At 48.9% G+C, this 17,388-nt stretch overlaps 1 protein-coding gene across 13 annotated transcripts in view; it reads left to right on the forward strand.

Annotated features, from left to right (window-relative positions):
• SIPA1L2 (signal induced proliferation associated 1 like 2) overlaps nucleotides 1-17,388 on the forward strand; it is a 226,220-nt gene that overhangs the window by 124,128 nt on the left and 84,704 nt on the right. For all 13 annotated transcript variants that reach the window (XM_047825079.1, XM_047825088.1, XM_047825090.1 and 10 more), the window contains exons 4-5: nucleotides 11,961-12,094; nucleotides 13,785-13,973. In XM_047825079.1, coding sequence (XP_047681035.1) covers nucleotides 11,961-12,094; nucleotides 13,785-13,973 — 323 coding nt within the window. The remainder of the gene's footprint in view (nucleotides 1-11,960; nucleotides 12,095-13,784; nucleotides 13,974-17,388) is intronic.

Consider the following 17,388-nt stretch of genomic DNA (forward strand, 5'->3'; position numbering starts at 1 on the left):
AAAACGACTCCTGTCAGAGAGAGTAGTGTTCCTTTTAGCAAGCAGATCTTTACTTACAAGAGTAAATTTTTATACAGTACGTTTTAATATCATAAAGTTTGAAAAATTATAGAAATTTGAATCCTAGCCTCCCCCTCCCCCTCCCCCACTTGAATGTGGACTGACTCGCTTCCAAGGGATAGGGCACGGAAGGGGGGACAGCTGCGGTGGAGAAGTCTGGAAAGCACCACCCGAGCCAGGTCCCCAAGGTCAGCATCAACATTGATAGGTCATGCGGTTAGCGTATAACCTTGACATGACGGGAATGGCATTTCTGGGGTCTTCCTACAAACCCGTAACCTCAGTCTGATGAGGAAACATATCAGATCCTAGCCAAGAGACCCTCTGCAAAATCCCTAACCGCTGCTCCTCAGAACTGCCAAGGGCATTTGAAACTAGGAGTCTTAGAAACTGTCACGGTCTACAGGAGTCTGTGAGAGACATGACAGATAACTATAATGGGGTGTCCCGGATGGGATCCTAGAAGCAAAAAAGGACATTAGGTAAAAACTAAGGAAATCTGAATAAAGATGGGCCTGATCAACATTACTATCAATATCCAAGCTTTAAGGGAATGAACATGCCAAAGAAATGTAAGATGTTACCAACCGAGACACTGGGCAGGGGGTGTGAGAAAACTCTGCTATCTATCTGCAGCTTTTCCACAAATCACAACCAGCTTCCGAATGGTTTGCTTTAAAATTTTTTGAAAAGGCAAGTCCTAAATTCTCATGATATGTTTAACAGGAGAATCTTTAAAATAACAACAAAAAGAGCTTATAGGCAGTTCTTAAAAGTATCAGAAACCTGTAGGTTCCTGTTACTTTCATTAAGCTATTTAGGATTCCTGTGAGCAGCTGACTCCACTGTGCGTTTCAAATAGAGTGAAATTGACAAAATGTCACTTTCCCACAGCCCTTTCTGTATGCATCCTGCCCAATGCCAGGAGTATGTTTCTCAAACTTACCTAGAAGAGCAGGGGAATTTACATTTTCATCTGTCTTTACTGAAATGCACAGACATTCCCTTTGAATTTCCCCTGAAATGTGCACATTGAGGCGAGGTGGTTGTGAGGTGCCCTTCCGGAAACCCTAGCTTCTCAGGCTCCCAAATTTCTGCTGAATTAACTGTCTGAAGAAAAAGCTTTATGCCCAACTCTTTTTTCTTGCCCCTTAGGATTTTCTATAACAAGTCCAAGGAAAGAAATAGGTATCTTTTAGAAATCCTCTGTAAGGAGCTGAAATGGTTTTACAGGGCAGGTTTTGTTGCATAGATTGAAAAGCTAATCTTAGTTTGACCACTTGTCTCCCTTCTGTCTGGTGCTTTAAGGAGACCTGGCGTTTATGGTTCCATCATTCGCCTGTGATTTCGTTTCTTCTCTGTTTCTTATAAAAGGAAGATGCCAGAGAGAACTTCTTTGATTTCTCCTTCCCATCTTAGCTTCACAAGACTTCTGGAGTGTGAGCAGATTGGACTTCTTTTTGAAAAGATTGGAACTTTCCAGAGAAGAGTTTTTAGCTGCCTCTGGGTGGATTGAGTCTCCAGCAAAAATCTCATCATCACCATGATATAAAGTGCAAGACTGGCCTCTCCAAGGTCTATTTCTGCCCCAAGATGCCAGCCTTTAAGTTTTGAAGGCCCCTTCCTGTGTCTTTGCACTGCCCCAGGCTGTGCCATTGGCACCACGGGGGATGAATTCCTCTGTTGGATCTGCAGCACCTCCGAGAATTCTTTCTAGGACCTCTCTTCTCTAAGAAAGGCTCACTGTTTTTATTAACGACTCCTGACCAGCTCTAGGTAAACTCACCTTTTTCTCCAGCGGTAATTTTGGTCATTAGTATTTTCACTGAAGAATAATATTTGTGCATACATGTGCTAAATGAACAAATAAAAAGAACAGATTCTTCTAGAATGTGTGGAGTATGCCTGTCTGGATACCAACTTACCGTTTGGTGGCTGGAGAATTTGCCTTCCTGCCCGTAGGAAGAAGGGCCCATCCATTCTAACTATGAATGGTGAAGAGTCCAGAATTTTCTGAAGCCAGATTCCTGGGATTACATCCCAACTCGGTTTTAGGCAAGTCCTTCAACTCCTTTGTGCCTCAGTTAGTCATGTATAAAATGGGATCACAATAAAAATATCTCCTGGGGGCACCTGGGTGGCTCAGTCGGTTAAGCGTCTGACTCTTGATTTCATGTTCCCATGGTTTCATGAGTTCAAGCCCCACATTGGACTCTGTGTCGACTGTGGAGAGCCTGCTTGGGATTCTCTGTGTCTGTCTCTCTCTCTGCCCCTCCCCTGCTCTCCCTCCTCTCTCAAAATAAATAAGTAAACTTAAAAATGTATCTCCTGTAAAGGGCTTAAAATGGTACCTGTCACAGGCATGCATCCTCCTTGTCCAAGTCGCTCTTACATGAACTTGCAAAACTTTCTGTCTAGAAAGAAACTATTGTCCACACCACTGGGACAGCATTTAAAGGGCAGTACTTTATTGTAATGGTTAAAAAAAGACGAGGAGGGAAAACATAGAACCATATGGCGGGGGGCGGGGGGGGGGGGCTGGGGAAAGGTGTCTGATGAAGTCTGCCACCCTCTTCCAAACGTATTCACTTAAGTTTCACTAATGTGACAGTGACAGTTGTGGGCGGGAGTATACCTTACATGTCAAATGAACCCCATTGCTGAGCCATGCATGGCTGCATTTGCTCTGAATTTCATGCCTGGTGGCTCCTTTTTCTTTCCCCCCCTCTGGTTTTATACAGTGACTGAAGAAAATTAATAGGGAGTTGGACACTATTAAATTCATACGGGTGAACTGAGGACCACCTAACAATTGGACTATTCTGAGACCCGCATTCCTCCCTGAGCGGACATAATCGACTCCGCTCCTCACCTCTCCGCCTGGCCGGCGTGGCCTCCGCAGACAGAGCTCCCATTGAGGCCCGGCCGGCTCTCAGCGGGGAGGAGCTGCCCAGATACACGGGAGGCGAGGCCTGGTGGCTTCTCGTGGTACCAGTTCCGTGTGGCTGGCGGTGGGAACCTCCCGGGCTTTCTCACGTCTGCCGCAGCGGGGAGGTCACAGCTGCCACCTGTTGCCGCGTTGGAGGAACTTGGGGAGGACTATGTGCACATGTCAGCCTGTTGACCTTTGGCCTCAGAGGCTTTGCAGTCAGCTATTGCGGAAGAGGAACTAATGTTCTGTTATTTCCCGAGAAGTGGAGGGTCGATGCTGTAGGATCCGTGAACGGCGTGACCGACGTGCAGTTAACTGGCTAGAGCTCCTTGCACTGTGCCCTTTACTGGTACCGTATGCTGGCCGTCAGAGTCTTTGGAACGTAAGGTCTCAGAGCCCCCAGAAGCTTAGCAAATCCTCCCCGCCTTGTGTTTGTTCCCTTCCAGGATTTATGCCACTCTTGGTCCCACTCAAGAAGGACCGTGCGAAGCTGGACAGCTACCCCCCCTTGGAAACGGCCCCCACCTCTCAGCTTTTATGCAGCGAATTCTTGCTTGCTCTCCTTCCCATTCTTGTAGCAAATACCCCTGAAAACGGTGCGTCGTCAAAGGAAGCCTCTCTGCCAGTCGCCTTTTTTCTCCAGTCTTTCCCTTTTTATTCAAGGTTTTCTTAAAGCGGTGTCTCCCGAGATACTGTCCTTCTGTTCAGCACAGATGGGTTGGCTCATCTGTAAGTTGTGTTCATTTTACCAGGCATTAGCTGATTTTCAGAATGCAGACCTTCCGTGACTCTCAGCACCTCTGAGTTGGTGTACGCGAGAGAGTCCTAAAGCCAGCCCCCCCCTGGGTGCGCATCCCCTCTGTCACACCAGGCTGTGACCTCGAGCAAGTCACTTAACGCATCAGCTTCTGTAATATTATCTGTGAAACGGGGTTACCTCCTCGTAGGCAGGGAGGAGGAAGTGACTTCATTTATGTAAGGTATGTTAAGTGTTCTTTTCCTTGTAATGCCTCAGGTTTTCAAGCTTGGCTAATCCTTTGGTTAAATTTTGATCAAAGGAGCCTTCACAGGGCAAAAATGCATCCTTTTCGCCATCATGGTAAATTCAGTAATTGAATCCATGAAACATGAGCAGGGAGCTTGAGATTTCTTAAAGTTATCTGATGACTCTTAACGTTACCATCTGCAAAAGCAGGCCCCAGGGTTCTTAACTCCTTCATTGCTTCATTCATTCACTAATCCGTTGTCTCTTGCTGACTTTCTCCTTTGTAAGTCTTAAGAGGGCTCCGAACAGGGGAGCTGATCTAAAATGCAGACGCGCAGTTGTTTGGAGGGAAAGGTGGGGAAGGAGAGACGTGGTAGGTGGGAACTCAGCGAGCAGCCACCCGCAGCCGTGCATGTGGCCCAGATGGACCGTGAGCCAGCAATTAAGTGACCAGCTTGCCACCGAAAGAACAAACGTTAAACTATCTTGTGGAAAAATAGCAGGAAAGCTGCTGCTGTGCCCTTGAACCCAGTAAAGGGAGGGCCGCAGGGCCCAGATCCAGGGCCTCCTGTGGCTTTGGGGGACTTGTTAATGGTGCCGTGGGCCGTGAGGTGCTAACACCTGACAAATCACGTGAGGCCGAGCTGTGGGTGAAGCTTCTGCACACCTGGCCGCGGGAGGCCCCGCAGACTTGGGGATCCTCACCTGCTCAGTTCCATAGCCGTGAACCCGATAAATCTCCTTTCCAAGACACTGCAGGACCTGGAAACCGCCTCTGGGCTAAGGTCACAGGTGACTCCCTCCCCTTTTGCTTCTTAATTCTCCTGAGTTAGATTTTTCTTTCCTGACAAGCAATGTGCACCACAGAGATGTGCCGAATCTCCTTTCCTGCGCTGCAGTCTTGTTAACCGATTTTTTTTTTTTTATCTGCTCTGTTGTATTTGCATGATACATGGATTTTCATTAGCTTCCTTTCTGCCAAGGGAGGGTTTTATCCCACGCACCCTGAGAGTGATTTTCTGGAAATCGTGTGCCTGGGATAAGGATGAGCTCTGGTTGGGGATGGGGGGCTTGCTCGCTGTCCTTTGCCCACAGATGGGAAGGCTCACGTGATGCAGGTGGACGAGCTGAGGTGTCCTGAAGGGGACCCAGGGTGTCCCCTTGGTCCTTAAGGACCAAGTTAAGGAAGGCTTAACCGGGTCCTTCCTGGACACTTCAGAGGGGGCACCTTCCCAGTTCTTCATGGTTCACAGAAGCTGAAACAGCGAGTTAAGCTGTTCCAAGAATCGAGTTATGATTTCTTTGGAAACACACCCAGGTCACCTGCTCTATTCCCTGGTGACACTGGGAGTATGGAGCCTAGCCTTAGACAATGGCTAGGAGGGGGCCAGGTGGCTGGCTCAGATGGCTGAGCGTCCGACTCCTGATTTCGGCTCAGGTCATGATCCCACAGTTCGTGAGTTTGAGCCCCTACACCGGGCTCTGTACTGACAGTGCAGAGCCTGCTTGCTTGGGGTTCTCTCTCTCTCCCTCTCTCTCTGCCCGCCCCCCCCCCCCCCGGACACATTCTCTCTCTCTCTCTCTCTAAATAAAATAAATAAACTTAGGAAAAGAAAAAGAAAAGAACCAGGAGGTCTCAGAGCTGGCGTGTCCAAAGATGTGATGATTGTAAGTGGCAGGAACGTCCCCTGTCCGCTGGCATTCAGAAAGCGTGTCTTGTAAAATGGAGAGAGAAACATTGGAAACAAGTGTGGGGAGGCAGACGTGAAAGAAAAAAAATGTTCTCTCTCAAATTTGCCTGTCGTCTTTGGTGAAAAAGATGATATACAAATTTCGGATTCCTCCAGTTAAAAGAAGAACAACTTCTAGTTCCTGACGGAACTCATTCAGCAAAATATATGCCACTGCGTTCATAAAAAGACTGCAAAGAATGGGATGTAGCTCTCTAGGTGATTACAGATCGGCATTTTGAGATTAAAAGTGTGAATCCGCTTCAAGGCTGACCCTCGTGCTTTGCAGGACTATTGGGGCTCAAAATCAAAATGCCCCACAATGCTGTTTATTGTATGTTCACTCCTTTTTTGTTTTTGATTGATTTATTTTTTTTTTGTCAGTATCATGCATATCTTCCATTATAATACCTCTCTCAGGTTAAGGATAGGTGTGTTATGGGTAATTGGATGGTGGAGGGGCAGGGAGCTGGCACTGAGGCTAAGAAGGGTTACATAACTAACCCGAGGTTAAACAGATGATAAGTTAGCATAGCCTAGAAACCATTAATCAGGCTTATTAGAATTACACATATTTAAGAATACACGAGTTTGGGACTGCGAGTTCATTGTGGCAAACTGGAGGCAGATGTTATCTCTCCCTCTCCCAAAACCCCACTAAAAATGATAGTGAAGGAATAACAAAAGGGCGTAAAGCCACGAAGGAAAAGAGAACTAGGGAGAAGCTTCACGAGGCAAGATAATGATGAAAGGGTTGGTTCCAAGTGCCTAAAAACATGGCTTCAGAGTATGGAGAAAAAGCCAAAACTGGTCAAACTAAAAGGAAGAAATCATCAAGTCTCCAATCTAAATTCTCTACATACCAAAAACATACAAATAGAAATGGAAAATTTTTGAGGGGCGCCTGGGTGGCTCAGTCGGTTGAGCGTCCGCCTTCAGCTCAGGTCACGATCTCACGGTACGTGGGTTCGAGCCCCGCGTCAGGCTCTGTGCTGACGGCTCAGAACCTGGAGCCTGCTTCGGATTCTGTGTCTCCCTTTCTCTCTGCCCTTCCCCCCTTCCCCTCTGTCTCTCTCCCTCTCTTTCTCTCTCTCTCCCAAAAATAAACATGAGGAAAAAAATAAAAATTTTGAAAGATACTATTTATGTTATCCTAAAAAATTAACAACCTAGGACGAAATCTAAGGAAAGGTATGAATGAATGACAGAGAGCCACAAACCATAGCCAAAATGAAGGAAAACCCTAAGTAGGTGGAGGGGACACGTTGTGGTTGTGAGTTAGAATAGTCAGTATGTCAAAATTCAAAGAATTTTTTCGTGGGAACAGAATTAAGAGTGAGGAAAGATTGAGCAGAGCCCTGCTATTTTTCAAGCCAAGGAGAGTGGCTTTTTAAATTTTTCTGCATATACTTATGTTAAAATAGAGTAGATAGGCCTTGTGACAGTTGCCTCGACTGCGTATGTGGCTTTTTCTTCTGGATTGTTGATTCTGTAGTGGATATTAGTGGTACCTCCTTGGTATTAAATATGCTTGTTCGTATTACAGAACCTGGAATGCGTAATTCTCATTGGTTTCCGGTAGTGTTAGCCCCACAGGACTAGAACATTTTGAAGCAGGCACTATACTGTGTCCTGCTCGATGTTGTGTCCTTGTGTTTATCGGGTCTGGCACATGGCTGAGGCATAGACCACGCTGGGTGTTTGAGTGAATGGATTGAAACGAATTGCGTGTGGTGCACTGAATACTGGCCCCCGAAGATACCCAGGTCCTAATCCTCAGACCTTGTGTGTGTTACCTTATATGGCAAAAGCAGCTTTCCAGATGTGAGTAAGTTAAGGATCTGAGACCAGGAGCCCACGCCGGATTCTCTGGCTGGACCCCGAATGCCATCCCGAGTGTCCACGTAAGAGGCAGGCAGAGGGAGGTCTGGGGAGAAGCATGCGTTGTGGCCCCTGACGCAACATCTAGGGCTGGATTCGAAGACAGAAGAAGGAATTCAAGGAATACAGCTCTCAAAGCTGGAAGAGGCTGGGAAGCAGATGCTTCCCTAGAACCTTCCTAGGGAACGTTGCCCTGTCACAGCCTTGACTGCGGCCCGTGGAAACTGACTTTGGGCCTCTGACCTCCAGGGCGGTGAGGCAATAATTGAGTGTTGTTTTGAGCCTCCAAGCTTGTGACAGTTTGAGCAGCGCTAGGAAGTGGACATTCTCAGGTGTATCCCTTAAATATTTCGAGAAACCATATCGCCCCTCTCACGGGGGCAGTTCCTGCGGCATTTCTGGATGCCGAGACCTTTCACGCTGTCTTTTGCACTCGCCAGCATGAAATGAGCTGCCTCCTTGTTTCTGTTTTGATAGTCCTGGTTGAGGTTCAGTACGACCGTAACCTCTGAATGAGGGAGCCTACGTCAGTTCTTCATTCAAGTCCAAGCCTTTAAATACTTAACACCGATCAGGCATAGTTCCTATCAGGCCTTGAGGATATAAAAGTTGAAGGACTTAGCCCCAGTGGAATCGATGTGTGGGGTTGAGTCTGAAATGATGACTGAGAACGTCAAATGCAGAAAAGCGACAGGAGTGCCAGGCCGAGGGGGGAAATGGCACGAGTTGGGGGAGTTATGGGAGAGGAATCTGTGGGGAGTTTGGGGTGATGTCACTGAGGAACTTACAGGAGAAAATGGGTGGGGGGGGGGGTGGAAGGACAGACAGATGTTCAGACAGATACATGTAAAGACAGAGAGAGAGTCAGAACACACAGCCATGGGCCAAAGGTGGAGCCTTGGGACACATCCAGGTGATGAGGAGAAGCCAGAGGGGCACCCACAAAGGAGACCCAGAAGGAGAGCCCCCGGGGGGGCAGGGGGTGGCTCACTTTGGAAGGACACTCCTGGAAGCCCACCGTGCCCAGCGAGGCAGACAGGCCTATGGAGACAAAGCCCCAGTGGGGGGACAGTAGAGGCAGGTGGAGCCCTGAGCAGCAGTTGGAACATGGCAGAAGAGAGCCAATACTGAGGGGAGGGGCAGGACTTCTCCTCCCTGAGGGGCCGTGGCGGGGGGGGGGGGGGTGATCCACGGGGCTGGGGGCGTCCTCACGACTCCCATCTGTGCCAGAGGCCCGTCCACCTACCAGGCCCAGTGGCTCTTCCTCTCACCCAGGTAGGGGCACGCGGGTGGCCCAGTCGGTTAAGCGTCCCACTTCAGCTCAGGTCATGATCTTATAGTTTGTGAGTTTGAGCCCCGCGTCAGGCTCTGTGCTGACAGCTCGGAGCCTGGAGCCTGCTTCGGATTCTGTGTCTCCCTCTCAGTCTGCCCCTCCCATGCTCGCACTGTCTCTCTCTGTCTGTCAAAAAAATGAATAAATGTTAAAAAAAAATTTTTTTTAAACAAACAAAAAAAACCAAAGGTATACTTGACCTATAGTACTTCACCCCTTTTTAAGTGTAGATTTCTAAGAATTTTGACAGATGGATGTGGCCAGTAACCACTAGCACCATCAAGGTGCAGGGTAGCTCCCTCGCCCCAGAAAATCCCCGCGTGTCCCCCTGTGGCCAGCCCCTGCCCCCGTGCCTGGCTGCGCTAGTCCGTTGGGCCGGGCAGCATCTGCCGTGTGTGAGAGCAGAACCCATGGCCGAGCTCGGGTTATAAGGAATTAGAATTCATGATTCGGTTCCCCTAACCTGGGCTCTCCGTTTCACCACGAGAAGGGGTTTTGCTCACTTGGTCGGTCTTCTTCCCCCTAAAATAATTTGAAGCTCATTTGATTCTTGTCAGCAGGGCTCATCAAATCCCTAAGAGGGAATCCACTTGAGCATTTTTGCAAGAAACTTACTGAATTGGGCCCTAAGAAGGAAGCTTTTGCCTGATGATGGCTGGTTGTGCTTTAGTGCACTTTCCAAATATTTTCCCTAATGCATCTGCCTTATGAGAAATGAGGTAAAGGTGCAAGTTCTTGTCAGGACAGTTAGTAACCGCAGCTAAGAAAATTCCACATTGATTTCATTCTAAGTTTGCAGGTGCATTTTCCACAGGATCTAGTATAATGCCATAGTCCTAATAGTCACTATCGCCAGCTTGAATACAACGATGATATACCCGGGAGCCTGAAGTAGACAATGAACTGTTGTTAGTCTCTGTTTTCAGTGAGTATTTTTAAATTGTTGATTAAAACCCAAATAAAATGGGGCACCTGGGTGGCTCAGTTGGTTGAGCGTCTACTCTGGATTTCAGCTCAGGTCATGATCTGAGGGTCATGGGATCCAGCCCCATGTCAGGCTCCATACCGAGTGTGGACGGTTAACCTGGCTGTAATTAGCATGTAATTTACTCGCGAAAAACAAAGACTTGTTTCCTAGGGTGTAAGTCCAGGATTATAGTAAGTCAGTAATTCATCCTCCAGCCCCTAAAATTAGTTGACTTGCTGCTTGTAGCCCTGACTGTAAAGAGAAATAATGTCAGCGTTGATCTCATTTGGTTGTAAGAGGTAAAGAGGTAAATGATTGTGAAAGTAAAGAAGTAAATGCCCCTACTCCTCATTGGCTTTGGGCAGTGTTTGCCCTGCCTGATGCAGGTGCTGTTTTCACCCTGATTTCTACTTTCTGAATAGCATTTCTTGTTTCTTCAAAAATTTAACGTGGCAGAAAATGTTGGCATAACCAAAAGGCTTTAGAATACACAGTTTTCTTCAAGCCTCTAAATGTGATACATTGTATTTATTTTTAACTAAAAATGAAGAGTCAGGAAAGAATGGGCCAAAACCCAGAAGGTGACAGTCAAAAGGGGTAAGTGTGGTTTTGCATATGGGGTGAAAAAAATCTCTTTTATAAGCATACACCCTGGGCAGCTGACCTTGCCCCTGTTGATTAAGAAATACGTGAATACCACCTGGGGGTGTGCGTTTACCACCTGTTCGGCATGGATTGGTGGTGTCCTAGGGCTGCTAAAAAGGTAAGCTGCGTGAATATACAGTCAGGTAATTACTCCCCTATTTTGTATGGGTTCAGACCATGTCTAAGTGCTGTGTTAAGTCCGGGTCCTCTCAGAAGACAACCCTTAAAAAGTTTGGTTGCAGTGAAGTGTTTGGACTGCCTTCAGACAAAGACCCCGCAGTCCAGAGACAGTGAGACATTCCAGAAGGGGGTGCTTACAGAGTAGCCAGCTTGGCAGAGTTCAGGCTCGTATAGTAGCTTCATGAATGGGAATTTGTTCCGGATTGTGACCCCGCTGGGAAATGGTGCCCGGCACGTATTGTCGAATGTATGTGGAGACTCATGACCATCTCTGAGGAGCAGTGTCCTTGGGGGTTCCCATGCTAGATGGGCAATAGGACCCCAGAAATCTGTTCCTGCCATGAGACTCAATGGATCAGAACCCTACAGGGCCAGTGATTTTATGGGAACGGCATGATTAGGCGATAACAGAATTAGATTATAGAATTAGTAGAATTAGTAGAATTAGGTTATAGAATTAGTAGATTTGGGGGAGCCTGGGTGGCTCAGTCGGTTAAGCGTCTGGCTTCGGCTCAGGTCATGATCGCGTGGTTCGTGGGTTTGAGCCCCGTGTCAGGCTCTGTGTGGATAGGTTGGAGCCTGCAGCCTGCTTTGGATTCTGCGTCTCCCTCTCTCTGCTCTCCCCTTCTTGTGCTCTCTCTCTGTCTCTCTGTCTCGAAAATAAATAAATCATTAAAAAAATAATAATTAATAGATATAGTTTGACCGCAGCAACCCAAGACCTTGTATGTCTTTTCTGCCATAAAATTTCACTTTAGACGGTTAGGTGCTTTAGTGACATCCTAATGCAGGGGTAGTCTTTGCCACCACATTGGGCCCCAAGATTACCTGGCTAGTCCAGGTGCCGACGGTCATGCAAAAGAGGGTGACCTTCCCAGCAGGAGGGGGGAACCGTTCAGTAATGGTCTTCAAATAGCTCGATTCCTCTTTTGACGGTTTCTAAGGAGGGCAGCACCCTCCTTCCGGTGACACTCTTCATGTGAAACCGTGAATTGTGGCAGGGGACGGGAGGCCTCCTGCTGCTCGCGAGCTGGGGACGAGCCGCAGGGGAGGAGGAAGTAGTGGAAAATGAGACGTACGAATACATCTGACTTGGAAACAAAACACCCCGATCAAACCCCAGTGGGGAATCGTGTACCCAGACCCGCGCGGTATTTCTTCAGAGATTTGACAGACGGACGAGCCCGGAGATACCCACGCGGTTCTTTGTTCCTTTCTTTTTATGCCACCACTGCCTCCTGTTACAGAGCACCAGAACTACTTTGGGATAGATGAAAACCTTGGCCCTGTGGCAGTCAGCATCCGGAGAGAGAAGGTGGAAGACGCCAAGGAGAAAGAAGGGTCCCAGTTCAACTACCGGGTGGCCTTCAGGACGAGCGAGGTAATAGCTGCCGTGCGTGTGTCGTTACTGTCCTGGGCTGAAGTTACTGCTTTAGATTATTTTGGACAAGGTATTGAGTTTCCTTTTGAATGTCACTGATGGTAGTCTTTAAGATCTTTGACAGAGCCTGCGGTATCTTATTCCAAATACAAATTTGAGAGCCTGTCACAGATGTTAGGCGGCCACGATGTTACTTCCCCCTTACGTGGTAGAGAAGGGAAAATGGTAAGAATGTGGGATTTAGGGGCTAAGAGGGGACACCTATGACCCGGACAGCGCATGTCAGAACTTGCAAAATCTAATGCAGGAAACCCAGAAGCCGGCAGTAGGGGTGAGCGTGGCAATGCCGTCCCCGCACACCTCCCGCGTCGGGGCCCTGGCTTCGTGCCTCGCTTGCCTCGCTTTGCGTGAAACGCGAGGTTGTTGTACGAACGGCGCACGGCGCACACCCGGATCAGTAGAGAGACTGATTACGAGGAATGAGATCTGGCCCGCACGTGAGGTTTTATCCTCGTGACCCACTGCACTTAGAGGGGGAGCGTATGTGACAAGCATGCCACGTGTGGGTGTTGGCTGGCTCCTTCCGGATCAAAGAGAGAAGAGAGAGCCCTTTGCCAGTCTCCTGTGTGTGCCCGAGGCCGTGTACCAGAGCGGCTCTGGCCAGGTGCTCCGGCGATGGCGGGCTCTACGCAGCATAGACAGGAGGTGAGTCCCTCTCTCAAGGTGCTGGGTTTGAAGTTATAGACCCGTGCTGTCCCGTTCAGTAGCCATGAGCCGCACGCGGCTGTTTAAAGTAACGGAATGGAATTGCGAAGACCCGCTGGTCACAAGTGCCCAGTAGCCACGTGGAGCCAACACGGCTCCCGCATCAGCTGGCCCAGATGAGCACAGTCTCGCCGTTGCCCCAAACTCTGCTGGGCGGTGGTGTTCTAGAGCGTTACGCGCATGGCAGACGTCGTTGCTACAGCCCTCACCCCGCCTCTCTTGCATGCTAACAGTTCTCTTCCCAGAGTCAGGGTGGGTACAGCCAGAGCGAGTTGCTGCCAGGCTTTCCCCTCTGCGGCGTGTGTCAGAACGGCGAGCCCGTGCGTGCCTCAGAGACCTGAGGACCTCTCACGAGTCACGGGGTAACATGCGAGAGTGAGGAAGCCTCAGAGCCCTGAATCACCCTGCCCGGGCCTGTCACCGGATATCCCCATTCGGCTTCAGGACCGGTCAGCAGTGGAAAGTTAAATAGAAAAAGAGAAAGGAATGGAAGAAACGTTGGTGTGGAACAGTAGGGCAATAGGGAAAGAGAAGGGAGGGGCCGGAGGGGGTGCCGGTGACCAGGCCCAGCCCCGGGACCTCCAGCTGCTCCTCTGTGTCGACATCCTGTTGGGTCTGAGAGGCGTGGGGACGTCCTTTTCCCCAGCAGCACTCTGCCCGCCCCCCCCCCCCCATTCTGCAGGCCCACGTCTGTTGCAACCCCCTCCCGGCTTAGCCCCCCAACCACGTGCACTTTTGTTGTTTAGAGGCTGTGCTGATTTTGCTTCCGCCAGTCGGGAGCCGTCATCTCCCCTGCTCCTCTCGGAAAGGAGACCTCCTTTCCTTCCTCTGCAAGGCACCTCAAAACTTGTGCCTCAGAGAAGTAACCAGGAGTAAGCACGAACTCTTCCGTGACGTTCTGAAGCCTTCTGTTTTGCCCCTGCAGCTTACAACCCTGCGCGGCGCGATTTTGGAAGACGCCATACCCTCCACTGCCAGGCACGGGACCGCGCGGGGACTACCTCTCAAAGAAGTTCTGGAGTACGTCATTCCAGAGCTGAGCATTCAGTGCCTGAGACAGGCTTCGAATTCGCCCAAGGTCGCGGAGCAGCTGCTCAAGCTGGATGAACAAGGGGTATGTACAGCGTGCGAGACTCTGTGTCCGGGGTATGACTTCGTGTCTGCGTTTCTAAATGTTTGGGACTTGCCCTGACCCGGCTAGCGAGACCACATCTGATTCATGATTATTAGACATCGGTGGTGTTTCTTCCGGGGTTTTAAAAAACCCACATCGCGCCTTTCCCCGAACTAGCATTTATTCGTGTCCGCTGTGCGCGAGGCGTTCCATGCTAACAGGTAGGAGTGGACAGCGTGCCTTGGGAAGACTGAAGTTAAGACGTAGCCCCTCGCCCGGTGGGGATGGTAAGACCGAGAGCATAAAACCTCTGCAGGGAAGAATAAATACGGTGGTGGATCTTGGAGAGGTTTACGGGCAGTGAGTGTGCCTTGGGAAAAGAAGGAATAACACACCGGATGGCAAACCTCCTGAAGGGAGGTAGCATCGCAGCTGGGACTTGGGTAGAATTCCAGGAGGGAGATGTGAGTAGTTGGCCGCTTTAGGAACTATGACTAGTTTCTTTATAAGACAGGGGCACATCTAGGGTGGTTGTAGTTTAAACAACAACAAGAAAGTATGCTGAAACTTAGAGCTAGGCTAAGGAGTTTGCACTCGATTCAGGAGGCAGTAGGGAGCCATGGAAGCTTTTTGGTAGGACACGGCACTATCAGAGCTGGATTCTAGGAAGATTATTCTGCTGGAAGGGAATGAGATAGGCTGGAGACGATCAAGAATGACGATGGCCTGGAGTTCAATTATGGTCCGTTGACATCATCCAGGAGAGAATTAATGACAGGCAGGCTTGAGACGGTGGCGCGGAAGATAGAAAGAGGTCTTTCGAGTGTCATATGCGAGATAACTTGGAAGGGGAGACTGAGAAGGAGGCACCCAAATACATGCAACTGATTTTAAATGAGCAGAAAAAGCAGAAAGACACTAGTGATGTGTATTTCTTGAATTTGCTAAGGAAAATTTTTCTGCTCGTTTTGGAGAGAATGCGAGGCGTTTCTTGGTTGACCCAGTAACACCAGTGTGGCTCCTACTCGGATCGCTGGAATTCTGAGAGTGCTGAGACAGGAACTTTGTGTAAGGAATTAGCACTCTGTATGATCATCTGGAGGGAGTAGCCACCATAACATTGAGAATGAATAAGCCTGGGACCTGTCTGTCTCAGGAAGGCTGACATATTAAAAACAGCTAAACCAAACCGAAACTCCAGCCTAGAACAGTTGACGTGTAAAACCGCGTGGTCCACAAGATAGTTCGACCGTGATCATGACCGGGAAAGTGCGTGGAATGTACGAGATGTCCGGGAAGCCGATGAGGGAAACACGATCTTGGAAGGATCGTGGATGTATCGGTGCGGGTCCAGATGCTGTCACGTTCAAGCAGGCTTGTTGAGAAGAATCGCAATAACTTTCACGTCTTATTTTCATGTTTCTTTTTATGATGTTGCACGTCACAGGAGAATGCGGTAGTTCTGGGTCCCTTTATGTTGCCAGTGTATGCGGTTCTCCCCTTAAAGTACATCGCTGTACTTGCTGTATAGCAGGGTCTTGGCGGATGAGGTAGGTGGTTCCCTCAGGCTGCTCTAGAAAATTCCACAGATGGCCCACGAACCGCAGGCCTGAATCCCAAAGTCCTCAAGGCCCCGAGAGACGATCGCAGCAGCTACCGTTGACCATCTTCTCACGAAATGAAGCACGAATTTGGGATGCCTGTTTAGCAGAATAGGTCCAGAAGCTATGCCAGGCAATTTTTTTATTTTAATCCAGAGTTTAGGTGCTTTTTATAGTGCGATGTCAAAATTAATGCTTTGAAAATTGGGTTCTGCTTTTAAGTAAACCAACGCGTTCTCTAGCTCTGGTTGTATTTCATGTGTTTTTTCTTTGGCAATCGTATTTGCGTGACTTTGGTATACTTTCTTAATGGTGTACATTCTGGTGTTAAACTTTCCGTACCTCTTGATGGTGTCTGGTTCCCGTATTCCGTGAGGAAGAGATGCTGTTTATTTTCATCTCTAAGAGATTGGACGGCCCTTTTTAACTTTCTGGTTTCGAAAGGACCCTTAAAAGTTGCCACTGACCGTTAGAGTGTCTGAGAGTTTATTCCAAGGAGCGCCCTTCTTAAACGTAAATCCACACAGGAATGGTACGGGCCAGTTATATGGTACTGTTCTTAAGGGTTTTTAATCGTGAAAAAAATCCTCAGAGGATATATTGTCGTCTTCTGCTCTCCTGGGGTTTGTAGCCCACCCTGGCTCAACAAGGTCGGAAAGGGCACCTGCTGTGTCCAGGGCACAGGTTAGTCGTGGAGAGTGACGAGAGAAGTAAGTAACTATTAAGCGAGACTCTGAAACTTTTGTTCCTTTCTCTGCATAAATTCACCTGTCAACCTCTAAAATCCCACGTTTCCTGTTTTAAAAGACTATCCTAATTTATGTAACAGGTGGCTTTCTAAAATTATGTAGGTTGACCAAAAAAAAAAAAAAAAAAAATTCAGGTAAGTGGTGGCGGCTCCCTCTCTTAGAAGATCACGGCTTCTGGGGCAGAATGGCTAATTTGTCCTTGGGCCAGCCGTCCCTTCCTCTTGTCCCCTCACCACCCTAGATATTGGTGTTGATTTGCATACCATGCTTGCTTCTCAGTCACGCAGGTCCAAATAAATGAGGCTGCAAGCTCGCTGGGAGTAAACAGACCCGGAGAGAATAGAATGCCCTGGGAGGAAAGGGCTTCCCTGCACACTCCAGTTTATTTGCAAGACAATTCAGAAGCTTTGCGTTTGTCCCCTTCATTTAAATTTAAATTTTCTTGTCAGTGATGACTGGGCTTCTGGCCTTGGGAACCCAGCAGTCAGTCATTATCCAGTCCCAGAAACCAAAGGAGACCTCCCGCGCTGGGTTGTCTGTCTGAGCAGCCCGTCTGTATGTCCAGCTCTCCACGCTGAGGCAGTATGCGGTTTCAACAAGCGGGGATTTCTGGTCTGCGACAGTGTGGACACCTGAGAGCCGGCCGAGCTCCCCCCCAGGACTGTGGGACTGGCCGTTGCCCAAGTCGGAATGGCTAAAGCAAGGACGGCGGGATGGGTCGGAGCGGAGGGGGGCGGCCCGAGGTCTGGAAAGCTTGGCTACAAACCCTGTTCTGCGAGAATTGGGCATTTTAGTATTTGGGGGGTGGGATCCCCCCTTTAACTGTGCCCTGATTAACTGCAGGGTGCGTTACCAGCTGTGTGCAGGTCTGTTGCTAGCGTAAGGGGAGTGATGGTCGTATGGCGTTTCGACTGTTTTCATGAGGTTTGTTAAAATGTTTAAGTCAGAGCTGTGTCTTCACGGCGTTTCATTCTGTTCCTGTTTTAGTGGAATGGCAGCCATCGTAGCAAGCCGGCCCCAACTGTTTGCTCGAAGTCCCTAGAGGTAGTTCCATCTTGCGGCCTC

This window comes from Prionailurus viverrinus, chromosome D2, assembly GCF_022837055.1.
Source record: "Prionailurus viverrinus isolate Anna chromosome D2, UM_Priviv_1.0, whole genome shotgun sequence".
Taxonomy (NCBI): domain Eukaryota; kingdom Metazoa; phylum Chordata; class Mammalia; order Carnivora; family Felidae; genus Prionailurus; species Prionailurus viverrinus.